This window comes from Gadus macrocephalus, chromosome 22 (genome assembly GCF_031168955.1).
Source record: "Gadus macrocephalus chromosome 22, ASM3116895v1".
Taxonomy (NCBI): Eukaryota; Metazoa; Chordata; class Actinopteri; order Gadiformes; family Gadidae; genus Gadus; species Gadus macrocephalus.
The window spans coordinates 2,610,360-2,629,887 of record NC_082403.1 but is presented as its reverse complement, the minus strand read 5'-3'; the positions used below and the strand labels follow the sequence as shown (position 1 = coordinate 2,629,887).

The following is a 19,528-nucleotide window of genomic DNA, read 5'->3' as shown; positions in this document are numbered from 1 at the left end:
GCTCATCAAGTCAAATGTATTCATTAAGCTCATGTTTATAAAGCGCACCGTCTCTGTATGCTCAAAATGTGGTTATGTTTTTGTTATGCCTCCTCTGTACTCGAAAAGCTCTTCCTTCCACTGGACGCTTGCAGACTCAACGCAGGAACAGCTGTTCATGGACACACTGTACCAAGGAGCCATTGGTTTGAATGCTGAATGCTCTGTGGAATAGACCAACATATACACAGAGAAACACTACTTTAACAGAATGACGAATGCTCTGTGGAATAGACCAACATATACACAGAGAAACACTACTTTAACAGAATGCTGAATGCTCTGTGGAATAGACCAACATATACACAGAGAAACACTACTTTAACAGAATGCTGAATGCTCTGTGGAATAGACCAACATATACACAGAGAAACACTACTTTAACAGAATGACGAATGCTCTGTGGAATAGACCAACATATACACAGAGAAACACTACTTTAACAGAATGACGAATGCTCTGTGGAATAGACCAACATATACACAGAGAAACACTACTTTAACAGAATGACGAATGCTCTGTGGAATAGACCAACATATACACTGAGAAACACTACTTTAACAGAATGTGTCTACACAATGTGACATGTTTGTGTGTGTTGTTGAAATGAGAGTCAGAAGGAGGGAGAGAGTAACGGAGTGGGGGAGAAAGAGAGGGAGAGAGAGAGAGAGAAAGAGAGAGGGGAGAGAGAGAGAGAGAGAGGGGTTTTAAAATGTTTACAACTCAGGTTTTCCCCCCCGCAATGCTAAAATAAAAGTTGACAGTGGCAAGTGTTTTGTTAAAAAAGCGGTGTTGTTACATAAATTATGTCACACCTTAATTATACTTACACAAAAGATGAAAAGCCTGTTCTATTGTTAGACCATAATATTGTCAAATCAAGGCAAGTTTTGATGGGATTTCTATGCTGCAACAAGGCAGTTTACAAACGAAGGTGTTGTACTGTGCTGCTCCAAAACGTTGCCTAATAATGTGCCGAAGATGTTTATGTATTGTTTTTTTGTGTACCAAGTGCCCCGCGATGTTAACTGCATCAGTGTTGTGTTGGTCAATAAACCAAATGAAAAAAATATGCGAGTTGCATCAAATTAATTTCTGTGGAACCTTTTGACAAACTAGAATTATGATTCAATTATATGTATAAACAACTTAGTAAAAAATGATGTGGATGAGAACCTTATGTTTTAATCAATTTAACTTAATTGCATTATTTTATTGCTACAAATAAGATGCATGTTGAAAGGACAAATTTAAAATATGTAGCCTGCAACTATATTCTTTAAATCCAGCTTACATAATCGACAAACGTTACATTGTAGCTTTTAACTCAGCTAATACAATGTTATGGAACCTGTTGACCAAAGACATTTCATTGAGGTCAATGTTTCCTTTGGCCCCGGGGGTCCGGTTCTGTTCCAGTGCTGTTGAGGGAGACCTGCTGCCCCCCCTCCCTCCACTCCTAAGACGTCTCCCTCAGGGGTTGAAGGTCAGGGCCCGGATTCACAAAGCATTCTTAAGAAGAAAAAAGTTCTTAAGTAGCACTTTTTTCTTAACCATGTTCTTAAGACACAATTTAAGAAGATTTGATATTCTTGAATATTTTATGTTTTTTCTTAACTTTTTTCTCAACTTTCTTCTTAATTTTTTTCCTAAGTTCCTACGTTTTTTTCCTAAGAAAGTATTTAAGAACAAATGAGATTCTTGAAGACAAAGTTCTTGAATTTCTTCTCAAGTTTCTTCACAACTTTAAGAGAAGCCCTCTCCATTCTTAAACCAGCTGCAGTGAAAAGGTAAGTCTTGATATGTATTTACTTTGTATGACATTTTTATTTATTTATTTAGTATTTAGTAGTCCTAGACAATGTATTTGTAATTTATGTAGGTCAGAGTATTTTTTATATATATTTTTTTAATGTAGCCTAGCTTATTTTGGCAGTTGACAGTTTAAATGGACACTTCAGTCTGTGTGACATGTGTGCCTGTTGATTTCACTACAATGTACTCTTAGTAAATCATGGAGACCATTATTGATGCGTGTTTCTACTTAATTTACATTTACATTTAGGGCATTTAGCAGACGCTTTTATCCAAAGCGACTTAAATCGGTTAATAAATCACTATGAACATATGTTTTTAAGTAGGCCAAGTTACTGAAACCATGTCCTTACTATTATTACTTTTAGATGGAAGTTCTTTGGGTGGCAGCTAGGGAGAGAATCCACTAGCCCTCCAGACCATGTCTTAATTAGACAGTATAGGCTCTCTAGGCCAGCCATTCTTTTTCTAGCTGATAGCTTATCAGTTGATCTGAAAAGAGAAACAGGGCGATCAACACCACTTCCAGTGGTGTTGCAGATTATGGCTGCCCTGAGGTTCTATGCCTCTGGGTCTTTTCAAACGGTGGTGGGGGGCACACTGGGTGGAAGCCAGTCCTCCGTTAGCAGAGTGGTCAGAGATGTTTCAAATGCACTCTGCAGAAGAGTAAGGCAGTTTAAAGAGTTTCCTACAACAGATGCAGAATGTATTACAGCCAAACAACAGTTCTTCAATATAGTCGGATTTCCAAATGTGCTGGGGGCAGTTGATGGGACACATATTGCAATCAAAGATAATGTTATTTATTTTAATTTTTTTGCAAATCTGTTTATTCTGTTTATGAACGTATCAGCTTGAATCAAAAAACATTTCACGTGGTGCTTGAAGTGTTACCTAAAGGGGTACTTCGGAATATTGGACATAGGGCCTGATTCCCAAGTGAGCATTGGTATTCTATATCACTGGAGATAGTCCTTCTAGTTGCAGAGTTCGCTCGTGCTAGGCTAGCGCACGGCAACGGGCAATGCTAGCCTGCTATTAAAAACAGTCTTACCCACTCCACAGTACACCCGAGGTAAATCAATTATAACGCCAGACTATAGATTTAAATGTCTGTGTTGATAGAATAATGTTAGAAATAAAATTAACCTTGTATCGCATGAATCATCGAGGGACTACTTTCTCAGCAGAAGCGGAATTTTACTATGCGCTGGTTAGGTTTGTAACCGAATCACGACAGAAGAACGTAAACAGAGAAGCGTGGGACAGAAGCGCAATTGAACGACTAGGCAACATGATGGTTCAGTGTGCTTTTAGAAATTGTAGAAATAAACGGTACAGATGGGCACCACAAAGTTTCCACCAATTTCCAGTGCGAGATCCAGAAAGGACTCAACTGTGGCTTGTTGCTGCTGGCTTGGTCATCAAAACAACGCGGCTCGTACACGTACGGTTCGTTGGATACAACAAATTCCTCATAATCGTCTTCAAAAGCAGATGCATCGCTAACTCCTCAAAACGTGGACATATCTTGTTAATTGAATACGGTTATAGAATTCCTTCGTTCACTGTACTCTGCGTTTGTAGCAATGACAGCGGCAGGTAACCTAGGTATCAGTCCGCCGCTGCCGTAGCCTACGTACAGGAATATAAACACTGCTGCTGAGACCCCGCAATTCCCTCAAAATGCAATGCAATGCAAGGTTGGTTTTATTTCTAACATTATTCTATAAACAGACATTTAGATTTATAGTCTGTCGTTATAATTGATTTACCTCGGGTGTACTGTGGAGTGGGTAAGACTGTTTTTAGTAGCAGGCTAGCATTGCCCGTTGACGTGCGCTAGCCTAGCACGAGCGAACTCTGCAACTAGAAGGACTGTATGAAATGTGTTGAAAACTGTCTCCAGTGATGTAGAATACCAATGCTCACTTGGGAATCAGGCCCTATGTCTAAAATTCCGAACTACCCCTTTAAGTATGAATTATTCCATACATTTTAATTCCATAGGCACCAAATGATGAGGAGGAGGCCTTTGTAAATAGGAAAAATGTCCACTGGATAAACACACAGGTCATATGTGATGCAACGCTGCGAGTGAGGTGAGAACTACACATGAATTCTACTTTAGGTTAAAACAAAAAACACACTGTATTGCCCTAACCAATGTCCTCTATGACAGGAGACAGTGGCTATGCCTTAAGGCCATGGTTGATGACACCCATCCTTCACCCTGCAACAGAGCCAGATGAGCGCTACAGCCGGGCACAACGAAGAACACGTAGTGTTGTGGAGAGGTGCATCGGGGTAGTGAAGTCAAGGTTTAGGTGTATCGACCGTTCTGGTGGAGTGCTCCAGTACACTCCTGAGAGGGCATGTACAATTATTACCTGTGCTTTTATCCTCCACGACATCTGCATTATGTACCGCTTGCCAATCCCTGACCTCCCAGATGATGATGACCCCGAGGGAGATGTCCCAGTCCCTGCCCCATGTAACACTGGCATGCAAGTGAGACAAGACCTCATAAGGAGGAGATTCATGTGAAGAAAAAACACAATAAACCACACATGAAAACCTCTGAGTGATTGCTGTTTTATTCTAGGTTCAACGTTTTTTTTTTAATCAGACTTGGCTTGGGCAAGGCGAAGCTTCTCCCTCTCGACGAGCAGCTTTTCCCTCTCCACCTGCAGGAGTTGCTCCTGAGTACGCCTCAGCATTCTAACTTCCTCCAAAAGCTGACGCTGAAGGGAGACCACGTCCACTGTGCTGCGTCTGGATGTGGCAGCTGTATGAAAGGTTTCTGAGATTAGCTGTGATAATGTCCATAACCAATAAATAGATAAATCTACACTAAACACTGACAACAGCACGACTCGTACGGCTATGAAGAGGTAATGCAGCTACAATAAAAACTGGGAAACTTTCATTTCCTGGGTGAAACCAGTGCAAGGTGAATCTGGTAACGTTTTATGTGAAGTTTGAAGAGTCATTTTTCCGTTTCAAACGGAGGAGATGAATACGACGTGAAACGACACAGACAATGCGAGACTCATAAAAAAAAAGTAGGTTTTCTCATGTGAGAGAACTTGGGAAGTATATCTTATAAATAGGATATATTTGTTAGTTGTTCTTTTGCAGGCTGTTACTTGCTACTGAATCAACCAGATGGCAAAGCATAGTAATGTTATAAGCAAAGGGGCATAATAGATTTTGTTTTATTTTTATAAATGTTCTTTTAGACTACCTCGATGCATTGGTATCCCACATTGTCCCACACAAACGTAGTCTTTGACCCACATCTGGTGAATTGGGATCTGGTCACCCTACCTGAATGGGCCCAATCTTATTTTGAATTTTGACCGTGGCACAAATGCAGACAGAAATCGGCTTTAGGAACCGTTGAGTTTGTTGAAACCGAGTTCTGGCTAATTTGGATGGAAACACAGCTTTTCATTATTAACACAGCGTCAGTGTAACTATTCCTCTAGAATCTGTTCTGGAGCTCAGGGTCACTCAGGGACTGATCTGAGCCTAGCCCTATTCATAGAACTAATTTACCCACAATCCACCATGTTCTCCTGAATTGAGCTACTCCTGAGAGCTGTGTGTTTACCCAGTAGCTTCAGCAGTGTCCAGGTACACCTGGCAGTGGTTGTGATGAGGTCAGGTGGAGGTGGTGAGACATGTGTTCCCCCCCTCCATCCCCTCCAACACCAGTCTTACCCCCGTTGGTCCTGATGAGGGCGGGGTCCAGGGGGGTGGAGATGTCCTCGATGCCTTTCAGCTGGACCACACACTCGTACCTCCCCCAGTCCTCCTGTGGGACGGCCGTGAGGTTGAGGTCCACGCTGACCTGGAAGGTCCCGTCGTGGTTGGGGAGGACCTCCCCGGGGTCCACCTGCTCATGGAGCTCCAGGCCGTCTCTCCTCCAGAACACCACCACCCTGTCAGGGTAGAAGCCTGTAGCATGGCACACCACTGGGGAGGAGGGGCTCCTCTGGAGCAGAGACACCCGCGGACGCTCTGGAGAGAGAAGAGAGAAGAGAGAAGAGAGGAGAGAGGAGAGAGAGAGAGAGAGAGAGAGATTATTTCATAATGTAAACACGTGTTCTTGTCATGTAATATATATATATAATATATATTCTATATTTGATATTCTTCCAAAAAGCTCTGACCTGCGTCCCCTGCGGGGGGGGGGGGGGGGGGGGGGGAGAGAGAGAACAGTGACTCAGAGACAAGAGTCTGTCAACGCCCAGCAGGTCATGTGACTCTACCTGTTCTCTGCAGAGTGCTCTTCCCATAGGCCAGGTACCTCTTCAGCCAATCAACACACTCCTTGGTGAGGTAGTTCTTCCTGTGTTGATTCAGAGCTCTATCCTGATCCCATCTCAGTTTGGTGGTGACAGCCTGACGTACTGGAGCGACCCAGGTCAGGGTCTTCAGGTCGAACGCTATGAAGTCCTCTCCATCATAACCAAACTGGTGATAACCATCAGTAGAATCATCCTCATCATCCCACTCACAACCACACATGAACTGAAACATGTGGGCACCTGAGAGAGAGAGAGAGAGAGAGAGAGAGAGAGAGAGAGAGAGAGAGAGAGAGAGAGAGAGAGAGAGAGATTAGATGTAATTTATGTAATTTTTTCATTAACATTAAATACACACGGCGCCACAACACAAACCATATGAGCATTACTATAAGATAACTCATTATGATAAATAAATGAAACCACAGAGAATAAGAGCAGCCAGAGTCTTTGGACGGATGTGCCTCTGCCTCAGGTGACCCGCGGGCCGTTTGACACGGAGCCTCTTCAGAACACACCCCTACACTACCACCATTTTTTTTCGACATTTTGCCGTTGTTGACGGCGATGAGGCGATGAGACGACCGTGGCTGTGGGGTCAAGGGGCCGCGGGGCCCAGCTACCACTAGTGGCCCTCTTCTCTCTTGGCTCATGATAGGCCTCTGATCTTTGTAAGCCCCAAACTAAACATCACATTGTCTGGGGCCTTCGCCGATTGGGGGGGGGGGGGGCTATCATGGGCCTATCATTAGTGCAGCTCATGATAGACCCCCGATCGGCGAAGGCCCTGGGGCTTCAGCCCAGGCAAGACCGGGCATTAAGGCGGCCTTCAACGGGCGGGGTGGTGTGTGTGTGTGTGTGTGTGTGTGTGTGTGTGTGTGTGTGTGTGTGTGTGTGTGTGTGTGTGTGTGTGTGTGTGTGTGTGTGTGTGTGTGTGTGTGTGTGTGTGTGTGTGTGTGTGTGTGTGTAGGAGTATGGTGGATCTTTATCCTGGGGTTGAATGATGGATATCTCCATGTGAGAGGTCAGACAGTAGATATAAACTTACCTCCTGTCTGGTTAAAGCGCTGCTTGGCAATCCCAATGTTGGCTTTGAAGACCTGCTGGGTACCCTGAGCCGTTCCAGTGTTCCTCTCCAGGTAGTTGGGGTCATCTCTGATGACCTGCTCCATCCAGTCCTCTTTGGGGACTACTCTCTGGGTGTTGCTGTCATAGTAGTTAATCTGAACTCCATCCACCATCCCAACAATCACAAACTCTGGGAAGGCTGTGAGTCCAGACGACCCCGTGAGGAAATACTGCAGAGAGTGAAGCACTGTAGACAGACAGACAGACAGGTTAATACGGTACATCACTGTAGACAGACAGACAGACAGGTTAATACGGTACATCACTGTAGACAGACAGACAGACAGGTTAATACGGTACATCACTGCAGACAGACAGACAGACAGGTAAATACGGAACATCACTGTAGACAGACAGACAGACAGGTTAATACGGTACATCACTGTAGACAGACAGACAGACAGGTTAATACGGTACATCACTGTAGACAGACAGACAGACAGGTTAATACGGTACATCACTGTAGACAGACAGACAGACAGGTTAATACGGTACATCACTGCAGACAGACAGACAGACAGACAGGTTAATACGGTACATCACTGTAGACAGACAGACAGACAGACAGACAGGTTAATACGGTACATCACTGTAGACAGACAGACAGACAGGTTAATACGGTACATCACTGTAGACAGACAGACAGACAGACAGGTTAATACGGTACATCACTGTAGACAGACAGACAGACAGGTTAATACGGTACATCACTGTAGACAGACAGACAGACAGGTTAATACGGTACATCACTGTAGACAGACAGACAGACAGGTTAATACGGTACATCACTGTAGACAGACAGACAGACAGGTTAATACGGTACATCACTGTAGACAGACAGACAGACAGGTTAATACGGTACATCACTGTAGACAGACAGACAGACAGGTTAATACGGTACATCACTGTAGACAGACAGACAGACAGGTTAATACGGTACATCACTGTAGACAGACAGACAGACAGGTTAATACGGTACATCACTGTAGACAGACAGACAGACAGGTTAATACGGTACATCACTGCAGACAGACAGAAAGACAGGTAAATACGGTACATCACTGTAGACAGACAGACAGACAGACAGACAGACAGACAGGTTAATACGGTACATCACTGTAGACAGACAGACAGACAGGTTAATACGGTACATCACTGTAGACAGACAGACAGACAGGTTAATACGGTACATCACTGTAGACAGACAGACAGGCAGGTTAATACGGTACATCACTGTAGACAGACAGACAGACAGGTTTATACGGTACATCACTGTAGACAGACAGACAGACAGGTTAATACGGTACATCACTATAGACAGACAGACAGACAGGTTAATACGGTACATCACTACAGACAGACAGACGGGTTAATACGGTACATCACTGTAGACAGACAGACAGACTGACAGGTAGCTGTACATCACTATAGACATATAGACGGGTTACGACAGACAGGTTAATACTGTTCATCCCTCGAGACAGAAAGGCCCATGGCCCCTCCCCCTGCTCTATGGCTCCCCCTGTCCAATGGCTCCGCCCCCTGTCCCATGGCTCCGCCCCTGGCCGTCCAGGTAATGTAGGAACCTTCAGTTTGATCTTATTGACAGCCAAACATCTCACTGTAGCCCACAGCGCTGGCTGTCCAGACCTTCAACTACAACACAACCTGCTGCCTCTCAATCATTTATGCTGACATGAATAATAAACTATTATTTGGATAACTATTTCAATGTTTACGATTGGTAAACATACCAAGTATATTGTTGAATTTCCTTCTTTGATTACTACCTTCACATTGCCATCATTGGAATGATAATAATTAATAATAGAATCATATAATTTAATATTTCATAAAAATATATTGATAGCAATGATAATAATTGTAGTGTGTCTGCAATATGTGAGCGTGTGTGTGATGATTCCCCAAGAACGTTGAAAATGTATTAATACGATAACTCTGCGTGTTAATATAATACTTAGGGTTGAAAGTAGACTTAAAGTTCACATCGGATTCCTTCCTAACTGAAGTTTAATATTTGGTTCTGATAATAGACCATCGAACCAGTGCGCTGGTTTCGTTGTCACAGTTTAACCCTAAATAAGTGTTCTTATATTAGTTTAAATATTCACAGTAAAAGATGAATCATGTTGTGGATTAATTGAACTCATTTGAGAGGATAATAAAATGCTTTTCAACAAAAGTAGGGAATCTAAGCGTTGTCTCTTCAGGGACCATAATCAAACCTTTTGGTAAGATCGTTTTGAAAAGTAAAAGTCTTCAGTCTTACCTGAGGACACACCGTGACCAAAGACCAACAGCAGCAGCCCCGTTAGCGCCTTCATATCGATGTATTCAGAAGAACAGCTCAATGAGATTATCCACAGAGACGTTACTCCGACTCGAGCATCAGACGCACTGACAAGGAAACCTGCGAACAAGAGACGGATCACGAGGGAGAGGCCGGACTGGACCAATAGGAATTCAATTCGGCTCTGAAGTGAAACTCAAACACACACGTAGGAGGAGGCCCTGCTGGAGCTCCGCAAGAAACACCGTCTCCTTCATAAGAGTACACGTAAGAGGAAGAAATGTAAAATGCTAAGCTAATAAGTCAACTCTGGACCTTTTTTCTTTTTTTCATAAAGTGTGGAAGTAATGAATTAAAGCGCTCTCATTTTATTTTAAAGTAGACTAATTGCTATGTTGGTTTTTTAGGTCCAGAGTAATTTACCATTTGTCATTGCTGTGTTTCCAGGGTGGGGTAAGGGAATGGAAGTGTGTGCTAGGTGTATGGATGTGAACGTGTGGAGGAGGGGGTGACGCGGCGGATGCTGAGGTAACGTGAGAAATAAAGAGGCTATGGGCATTGGTAAACCTTATTTCAATTTAAATGCTTTGAGAAGCTGGTCATGAAACACAATAAAGCCTCCATACCGCCATCATTAGATCCTAATCGGTTTGCTTACCGGAAGAACAAGTCAACAGAGGATGCCATTGTCATTGTGTTACACACTCTACTAGAACATCTTGAGCACAGGAACACGTATGGGAGACTCCTTTTTGTTGACTTTAGTTCAGCCTTCAACACTTGGCTTGAACACCACATTATGCAACTGGATTTTGGACTTTCTAACACACCGCACACAACATGTCAGGATTGGCAAGCACGTCTCCCTCCCCCTGCCCATGAACACCGGGGTCCCTCAGGGTTGCGTGCTCAGCCCACTTCTCTACACTCTTTTCACTCATGACTGCTGCTCCTCTTCTCCATCTACCCTCATAGGGAAATATGCTGACGACACAACGGTACGTGGCCTCATCACAGGAAGTGATGAGACCTCATACAGGAGGGAGGCCGAGAGACTGGGAGAGTGGTGCGGTGATCACAACCTGGTTCTCAACACCACCAAGACCAAGGAAGTGATCATCGATTTCCACAGGGCCAGAAAACAACAGCCACTCTCCACTCCTAATCGGAGGGGAGGAGGTAGAGAGGGAGTCCAACTTCAAGTTTCTGGGCGTGACTGTGGCCGATGATCTGTCCCGGAGGACCAACATCCCCTCTACCGTGGGTAAGGCACAACAACGCCTCTTCTACCTACCCGTTCATGTTAAGAGGAGCGTGGATCCATCACTCTCGGGAAACTAGGCCCTGGTCCGTTTTGTATAACAGAGAGATATGGGTTTGATTAAATATCTATACACCTGGAAAGCAGAAAACTGTACAGACCGGACCAAAGTCAGTTACCTCCATGCAACCCAATATTTGGTTAAAAAGGAAGAAAAAAATTATGGCAAAATATGAGGTAAGTAAAACTATGTAATCAAATCAACTAAAAATGTAAGGTGAGAGAAATCGACAGTCGACATGTTGGCAGAGATTCTCTGTCAACTTTCGTGTTTGACGCTCGCTAGGCTTTGAGTATGAAAATATCAGAATTGGCTCCTTAGCACGAATCTCAGCACCAGCCATTAGGACCAATTATATTAAACAGAACCAAACCTAAAATCCAATCTTTGGATGTGTGCTGTCCATGGAACACGCTGGCGTAAAAGGACCTGAAGGGGCCTAATCTTCGCAGGAATTTTGACCGTGGCGGAAACGCAGACCGAAATCGGCTCAAGGAACCATTTGGTTCCTTGAAACCAAGTTCCGGGTAATTTGGGTGGAAACACAGCTTTTCGTTATTAACACAACGTCAGTGTAACTATTCCTCTAGAATCTGTTCTGGAGCTCAGGGTCACTCGGGGACTGATCTGAGCCTAGCCCAATTCATAGAACTCATTTACCCACAATCCACCCTGTTCTGCTGCAGTGAGCTGCTCCTGAGAGCTGTGTGTTTACCCAGTAGCTTCAGCAGTGTCCAGGTACACCTGGCAGTGGTTGTGATGAGGTCAGGTGGAGGTGGTGAGACATGTGTTCCCCACCTCCATCCCCTCCAACACCAGTCTTACCCCCGTTGGTCCTGATGAGGGCGGGGTCCAGGGGGGTGGAGATGTCCTTGATGCCTTTCAGCTGGACCACACACTCGTACCTCCCCCAGTCCTCCTGTGGGACGGCCGTGAGGTTCAGGTCCACGCCACTGGGGGGAAGGGGCTCTTCTGGAGCAGAGACACCTGCGGACGCTCTGGAGAGAGAGGGGGGGGGGAGAGGGAGGGAACGAGAGCGAGAGAGAGAGAATGAGGACCGTGGTGTGCTGAATCGATTCCGTCTGTAAAGTCACGTCACACACTGACTCAAATATTGATGTTTAGTTTAAGTTTAAGGATCCGACTGCCCTTTGTCCCTTCAGAGATAGCGATTTATTTACTGTACGGATTGCGTTGGACAACCCGGCTCTGGGAGTATTATGGGATGCCGCCCTGTGTCAGGACTGTGGCGTCCCCCCGCTGTGTGCTGGCTCCACAGGAGCGTTTGGACCTCCAGGGTTTTGCTACTGGACCTTATGGGGTCCCGGTGGGGGAGGCTTCCTCTAGCCGCTGAGTGCTGGCAGACTGGGACTTCTGGACCTGTGTGTGTGCTGGTCGCAGGCCCGCCGCTCCCTATACGCAGAGTACGCAGAGTGCGTAGGGCACCAAGTACCTGAGGGGGGCACCAAAAATTAAGGTTTGTAAAAAAAAAAAAAAAAAAAAAAAAAATACATTAATGAATTAAAAAAATATGTAAATTAGTTGTTTGTTCTTCATTGATTAACCTATCACTCAATTTCGGCAAATTAGATGTTTTTACCTAATATAGTTAAAAACTTATTTTTACCTATATCAGGTAAAAAATGTCGGTGCCTCCCGCTCGCGTAGGGCGCTGAAATGGCCAGCAGCGGCCCTGGGTGGTCGTGTTGGGGAATGAAGAACCCCCGGACTGGACCCGCCCTCACCTGGGGAGGACAGAACTGAGACGCAGCTACGTGAGCGGCTGAACACGCGTTGGAGCGTAACGGCTTCGTGAGGCCGGGGATGCTCCCCAGCCTCCCGTTGGTGGTGCGGGTCAACGTGGGCGTGGTGTGTGGAGGACGGCTGGTCGAGGCAGCCTCACCTGGCCGGGTCTGACAGGAGTCTGGGGCTGGTGAGGCGGCACACCTGTGGTGCGTTGAGTAATCAGAGGGCAACAGGTTAAAGCAGCCGTCAACACACACGCAGAGAGTTCTCCTCGGTGGAAACATGGAATGAATGAATGAATGAATGAATGCATTTTATCGGTCATAACCAAAGGGTAAGGGCAGAAGCTTCAGCTTATATCGAGTACCAAACAAAATGTCATACGTACAGTGTGTTTGCATATACATGCATACACTTACCTACATAAAGACACATACACGCCTACATATACCTATTAGGGTCAATACTTCTATCCCGTAAATTTCCACCATAAGATGGATAATATCCTAAATAAAGATCAAATCAAATCAAATTGATTTGATTTATTTATATTTATGGATGATATCCATGATGAGAATAACGCTGTTGATCACCATCACCCTTATCAGCATTCTCATAGCGTGATACTACCGGTACCAGGCCCTGGATCAGTACCACCAGACCTCCACAATGCACCGGTCCACCAACACTCCCAGCCTGGGCCCTTGGCCTGCAGGAGCCCAGCAGAAGCCCCCTAGCTGGAGGGTAGACCGGACCTGGATGCAGTCACTTCTTAGAAACATTTTCAAATTTAATGAGATGAGACATATCAAACAGTAGATAAGATTGTAATCGTATATTATTGATCTATTATTGGGATTCTGGTCACTAAAGATCACACACAAAAGGCTTTGGTCTCTTCAGTTTATGTACAAATACTACTAAACTGAGTACTGCTACTTTGTGTGTACTTTGTTTTATATTTATTATGTGTATATATGTACAGTATGTATGTAATACATACTGTACTACATACAGTATGTATTACATACATGGCAGATGTCAGACATTAGATATAAACTTGCCTCCTCTCTGGTTAAAGCGCTCCTTCTGAGTCTTAAGCATGCCTTGGAAGTCCTGCTGATGACTCACTAAGTATCCAGTTTCCCTCTCCAGGTAGTCGGGGTCCTCTCTGGTGAGCTGGTCCACCCGGGCCGGTTTGGGGACAATTCTCTGGGTGTTGCTGTCAAAGTGAAAAAACTGAACCTCATCCATCGTCCCAACCGCAACAAACTCTGGGAAGGAGAGAGTCCAGACGACGCCATGTAGGAAATCCTCATAGTGGATCCATAATTCCCAGCGATGTGAACGCGCCATAATATGTACATCCCAGCAGATAGACAGGTATATGGCCCCTCCCCCTGTCCTATGGCTCCACCCCCTGGCCGTACAGGTAATGTGGGAACCTTTTGTTTATTAAAGAACATGATTTAATCTAAATTATTATTAATTATTTTGATTCTAAATTCAACAGGAATTTGGCGGGAACCCTCAGGTTGGATTTGTTTGTACAACCTACTAATGGTTAAACAAGAAGAGTGGAAATGGGATTAAAAGTATATTTAAACAGAATCACTCCAAACTGAAGTTTAATGTTTAGTAGCGATAATAGATTATATTCATTTGATTCATGAACAACTTCATCACATGAATATGCAAAGTCAATGATTAATCATGTTGTGGATTAACTGGTCGCATTTTGGATGATAAGTGAATGGTTTTCAGTTTTACAAGGAAATCTAACAACTAAATGTCTTCTATTCAGGGACCAGAAACAAACCTTTTGAAACGATTGAATAATAGTAAACTATTGATTAGTAGTCAACTATGGAATAATAGTTTTGAACAGGAAAAACTGTCATCAGTCATATCTGAGGACACAGCGTGACCAAAGACCAACAGCAGGAGCCCTCTTAGCGCCTTCATATCGATGTATTCAGAAGAACAGCTCGATGAGATTATCCACAGAGACGTGACTCCGACTCCAGCATCAGACGGACTGATGCTCACACACTGTTACAGCGACCAAGTTTCATGTAACCCTTCATTAATTGTTCTTACAATATTATGTTCAGCTGGCTTTAATATATATTCAGCATTACATCATTATCAACAATGTTCAGCTATACATAATGTTCACTTATACATAACGTTCAGAAAGATGTAACGTTCAATTATATATAATGTTCAGCATATTTTTTTGCTATATCTAATCTTCATCCATATATATGTTTAGATGTATACAGTTCAGCTAAATGTGTGTTGATATGTGTGTTTATGAATGTGTGGTTTAATGTGTGTGTCTGTGAGTGTGTGCGTGTGCGTGTGTGTGTTTTGTCTTTCAGCATAAGACATCTGATATCAGGACGCTAGTGGAGGAAGATCATCAAAGATATGAACTCTGGTCACACTAAGCCCAATAACTTCACTAAATGAAAGGACCTAACCTATAAACAGCGTATATAGAGAATATTTTCAGATTTTTTGGGGGATTATATTGACCAAATAACCCCAAACAAGAGTACAGCGATTTTTACATTTGGATTAATATTTAATCCAATTCCAATTTTTTTGTAAAAATACAAAAAAAAACTATTCATGCTAGAGCAGCCTAGCTCGATTGTGCTAGCCGTTGTTGCAAGGTCGTGCTGCCATGGTTTCCAAGCATCAGTGAAAGATTAGGCAGGTTTAAGCCAGCTAACTTAATCAAATCTATCACAAATACAGCGATCTAATTGATTTACAATTTTTACGGATAAATGGTTGTTATCAAGATAAAGTTAAGTATGAATGTTATTGTTATTAAGCAAATATAGCATCTTTAGTTAGCTGAAGTTTGTAAGGATTATAAATGAACTGCGATCCACTGCATCCTGGTTTAGGAAGCTGAACGTGAGAAGCATCTTCATGATTTAACTACAAACCTTAACAGCAAGAAAGTACAAGTCAGCATTAAACATTAAACACATTATCAATGTGATGTTGTACTGTTAATATATTACTGTGATGATGCACTGTTAACATATGACTGTTAATGTTAATCTATTAGCGTGATGAAGTACTGTTAGAATATTACTGTGATGAAGTACTGTTCAAATATGATTGTTAATCTATTAAGGTATGGCCACACAGAACGCATTACGCGCGTAACGCGCCTAGCCTGCCGCTTGATCATTGTGTGTCACAAAAATGGTTCAACGCAACTAACGCGCCTACGGAGCTAGATGAGCCCGCCCAAAACGTATTGGCCCCCGCTACTTTTCTTTTGCTCCACAAACATGGCCGAGATCACCACCATCGCTGCGCTGTATTTGCTGTGGGAGTTCGAGGACAGTAGGAAACCCAAACGCCGTCGTGTTTGGGTGCATGACATCCTCCGTAGGCGCTCACAGCTGGGTGAGTTTCACCACCTCCTCCAGGAACTCCGCCTGGATGACGGCCGGTTCCAGACGTATTTTCGGTTGACTGGGGCCATGTCTGATGACCTGCTAGCCCGGGTTGGTGCCAGGATCTACCGTCAGGACACCAACTACAGGCGCTCCATATCAGCTGCTGAGCGTCCGTCCTCGTCTCTCTGCCAGTGACGTCGGGTCAAGCTCAACGCTGATTGGCTATCACGGATAAGCGTCACTCGTATGAGCGTAAAAAGAAAAAATTATTGAACTCCGCGAGTAGGTGCGTTGGGCGCGTTATTTAGGTGTGTAAAATGCCTAAATCTAACGCGCTTAACGCTGTATTTTAGCGCGTGTCACGCATCTACACGCCTAAACCAATGGTTCCCGATGCAAAAATGCTGATTTTCTACACCTCTAACGTGCGTAACACGTTCAGTGTGGCCGTACCTTTACTGTGGTGAAGTACTGTTAATAGTTGCATTACTATTGCTGTGATAAAGTAGACTGCAAATAAATATAACTGTAAACATATGACTCTGAATAAGTATTGTAAAGTGGTAAAGTACTGACTGTGGTCAGAGGTTGGGCCTCAGGAGCCGGATTCTGCCCCTCAGTGTTCTCAGAGCTGGTGTCAGAACCTGGGAAGTATCAGAATGGGAGGAGGTGAAGTCATGAGCTAGATGTATCTAGATCTATAGAGCTGTATAGTCCAGTGAGCTAGATGTATCTAGATCTATAGAGCTGTATAGTCCAGTGAGCTAGATGTATCTAGATCTATAGAGCTGTATAGTCCAGTGAGCTAGATGTATCTAGATCTATAGAGCTGTATAGTCCAGTGAGATAGATGTATCTAGTTCTATAGAGCTGTATAGTCCAGTGAGCTAGATGTATCTAGATCTACAGCGCTGTATAGTCCAGTGAGCTAGATGTATCTAGATCTATAGAGCTGTATAGTCCAGTGAGCTAGATGTATCTAGATCTATAGAGCTGTATAGTCCAGTGAGATACATGTATCTAGATCTATAGAGCTGTATAGTCCAGTGAGCTAGATGTATCTAGATCTATAGAGCTGTATAGTCCAGTGAGCTAGATGTATCTAGATCTACAGCGCTGTATAGTCCAGTGAGCTAGATGTATCTAGATCTATAGAGCTGTATAGTCCAGTGAGCTAGATGTATCTAGATATACAGAGCTGTATAACCCAGTGAGCTAGAAAAGTCACCAAGGTCTCTGTGTTGTAAGTGGTGTTAATCATAAGAACAGAACTGCAGTAAACACTCATTTTAATCACCAACTGGTTTGTGACGCTGGTCTGAATCTAAGGATCAAGAGAAATGATTAGTGTTGTAACAGTGGTGAATATCCTGATGTTATTATACTTTCATATTCTTAATGCCACAACATCTCAGTGGACATTGGAGGAGGTTCATCATTCAGAGGTGGAGAGGTTTCTACCACCAGACCACCAGTGGGTGAAGACAACCAATCAGATCGTAGGAAGGGGACAGGAAGTAGGAGCAGGTGGAGTTCAAGTCTCAGTCCTCCTGGAGAGTTTGATCCCTCTCACCGTTCCTCTTCTTGTACAGAAGGACTCCAACAGCAGCAGCAGCAGCAGCGAGGAGGAGAACAAGCAACCCAATGATGATGGGGATGGTGAGGCCACTCTTGACTTGAAGGTAAATCCAGACAATAAAATCAGTCGTGTAATAATAGATGTTGGACAGAGACCCCTCCCCCATCCATCCCTCCATCACTGAACCACATGTCAACGTCACGTGATGCTACACACACGACTAACACAACGTCAGTGTAACTATTCCTCTAGAATCTGTTCTGGAGCTCAGGGTCACTCAGGAACTGATCTGAGTCTAGCCCAATTCATAGAACTCATTTACCCACAATCCATCGTGTTCTGCTGCAGTGAGGCTACTCCTGAGAGCTGTGTGTTCACCCAGTAGCTTCAGCAATGTCCAGGTACACCTGGCAGTGGTTGTGATGAGGTCAGGTGGAGGTGGTGAGACATGTGTTCCCCACCTCCATCCCCTCCAACACCAGTCTTACCCCTGTTGGTCCTGATAAGGGCGGGGTCCAGGGGGGTGGAGATGTCCTCGATGCCTTTCAGCTGGACCACACACTCGTACCTCCCCCAGTCCTCCTGTGGGACGGCCGTAAGGTTGAGGTCCACGCTGACCTGGAAGGTCCCGTCGTGGTTGGGGAGGACCTCCCCGGGGTCCACCTGCTCATGGAGCTCCTGGCCGTCTCTCCTCCAGAACACCACCACCCTGTCAGGGTAGAAGCCTGTAGCATGGCACACCACTGGGGAGGAGGGGCACCTCTGGAGCAGAGACACCCGCGGACGATCTGGAGAGAGAGAGGGGGGGGGGGGGGGGGGGGGGGGGGGGGTGGGAGAGAGAGAGAGAGAGAGAGAGAGAGAGAGAGAGAGAGAGAAGAGAGAGAGAGATGAGAGAGAGAGAGAGAGAGAGAGGAGAGAGAGAGAGGAGAGAGAGAGAGAGGGGGGGGGAGAGAGAGAGGGGAGAGTGAGAGAGAGGGGGGATAGAGATAAGGGAGAGAGAGAGGGGGGGAGGAGAGAGACAGAGCGAGAGGAGAGAGAGGGGGGGGGAGAGAGACAAGAGAGAGAGGGGGGGAGAGAGAGAGGAGAGAGTGAGAGAGAGAGGGGGGAGGAGAGAGACAGAGAGAGGGGGAGAGAGAGAGAGAGAGAGGGAAGGGTGATAGAGATAAGGGAGAGAGAGAGGGGGGAGGAGAGAGACAGAGCGAGAGAGAGAGGGGGGGGAGAGAGAGAGAGAGAGAGTGGGGGAGAGAGAGAGAGAGGGGGGGGGAGAGAGAAAGAAAGAAGAGAGCAAGAGAGGGGGGAGAAAGAGCCATGAGGGAGAGATTATTTCATAATGTAAACACGTGTTCTTGTCATGTAATATATTCCATATTTCATATTCTTCCATAAGGGGCTGAGTTGCGTCCCCCTTCAGGGTTGAGTCTCGTCTGCTTAATTCAGGACATTAGGACTTAGTTCATATATTGTGGTCAGAGAGAGAGGGGGGGTGAGAGAGAGGGGGGAGGAGGGGGAGAGAGAGAGAGAGAGAGAGGGGGGGGGGGGCGGGAGAGAGTGAGAGAGAGAGAGGGGGGGGGGGGAAGAGAGAGAGAGAGAGAGAGAGAGATGAGAGAGAGAGAGAGAGAGAGAAGAGAGAGAGAGAGAGAGAGAGAGAGAGGGGGGGGGGAGAGACTCAGAGACATGAGTGTGTCGACGCCCAGCACCAGGTCATGTGACTCTACCTGTTCTCTGCAGAGTGCTCTTCCCATAGAACAGGAGCACCTTCAGCCCACCAACACACTCCTTGGTGTGGTAGTTCTTATAGTATTGTAATCCAGCTTTATCCTCATTCCATCTCTGTGTGTTGTAGACAG

The 19,528-nt window shown here is 44.9% G+C and overlaps 2 protein-coding genes and 2 long non-coding RNA genes across 6 annotated transcripts in view; 2 read left to right on the top strand and 2 right to left on the bottom strand.

Annotated features, from left to right (window-relative positions):
* LOC132451383 (uncharacterized) overlaps window positions 1–10,050 on the bottom strand; it is an 88,858-nt gene extending 78,808 nt beyond the window's left edge. The window contains 2 exon segments of the mRNA XM_060043837.1: window positions 7,216–7,482; window positions 9,586–10,050. Coding sequence (XP_059899820.1) covers window positions 7,216–7,482; window positions 9,586–9,640 — 322 coding nt within the window. The 5' untranslated portion in view covers window positions 9,641–10,050.
* LOC132451407 (major histocompatibility complex class I-related gene protein-like) overlaps window positions 1–19,528 on the bottom strand; it is a 79,242-nt gene that overhangs the window by 26,366 nt on the left and 33,348 nt on the right. The window contains exons 4-7 of one of the 2 annotated variants that reach the window (XM_060043931.1): window positions 18,170–18,469; window positions 17,676–17,777; window positions 17,400–17,426; window positions 16,644–16,746 (exon numbers count right to left, since the gene is read on the bottom strand). In XM_060043931.1, the coding sequence (XP_059899914.1) occupies window positions 16,644–16,746; window positions 17,400–17,426; window positions 17,676–17,777; window positions 18,170–18,469 (532 nt within the window). The remainder of the gene's footprint in view (window positions 1–16,643; window positions 16,747–17,399; window positions 17,427–17,675; window positions 17,778–18,169; window positions 18,470–19,528) is intronic. The other variant, XM_060043930.1, reaches the window with a different exon arrangement.
* LOC132451502 (uncharacterized) lies at window positions 502–4,435 on the top strand. Its single transcript, XR_009524115.1, has 2 exons — window positions 502–630; window positions 4,171–4,435. It is a non-coding gene; the product is annotated as an uncharacterized LOC132451502 (long non-coding RNA).
* Window positions 11,924–15,888, top strand: LOC132451486 (uncharacterized). Of its 2 annotated transcripts, XR_009524097.1 has the most exons (4): window positions 11,924–12,405; window positions 12,597–12,880; window positions 13,830–13,978; window positions 15,059–15,888. It is a non-coding gene; the product is annotated as an uncharacterized LOC132451486 (long non-coding RNA). The 2 variants fall into 2 exon arrangements; XR_009524096.1 differs by having other exon boundaries at window positions 12,597–13,978.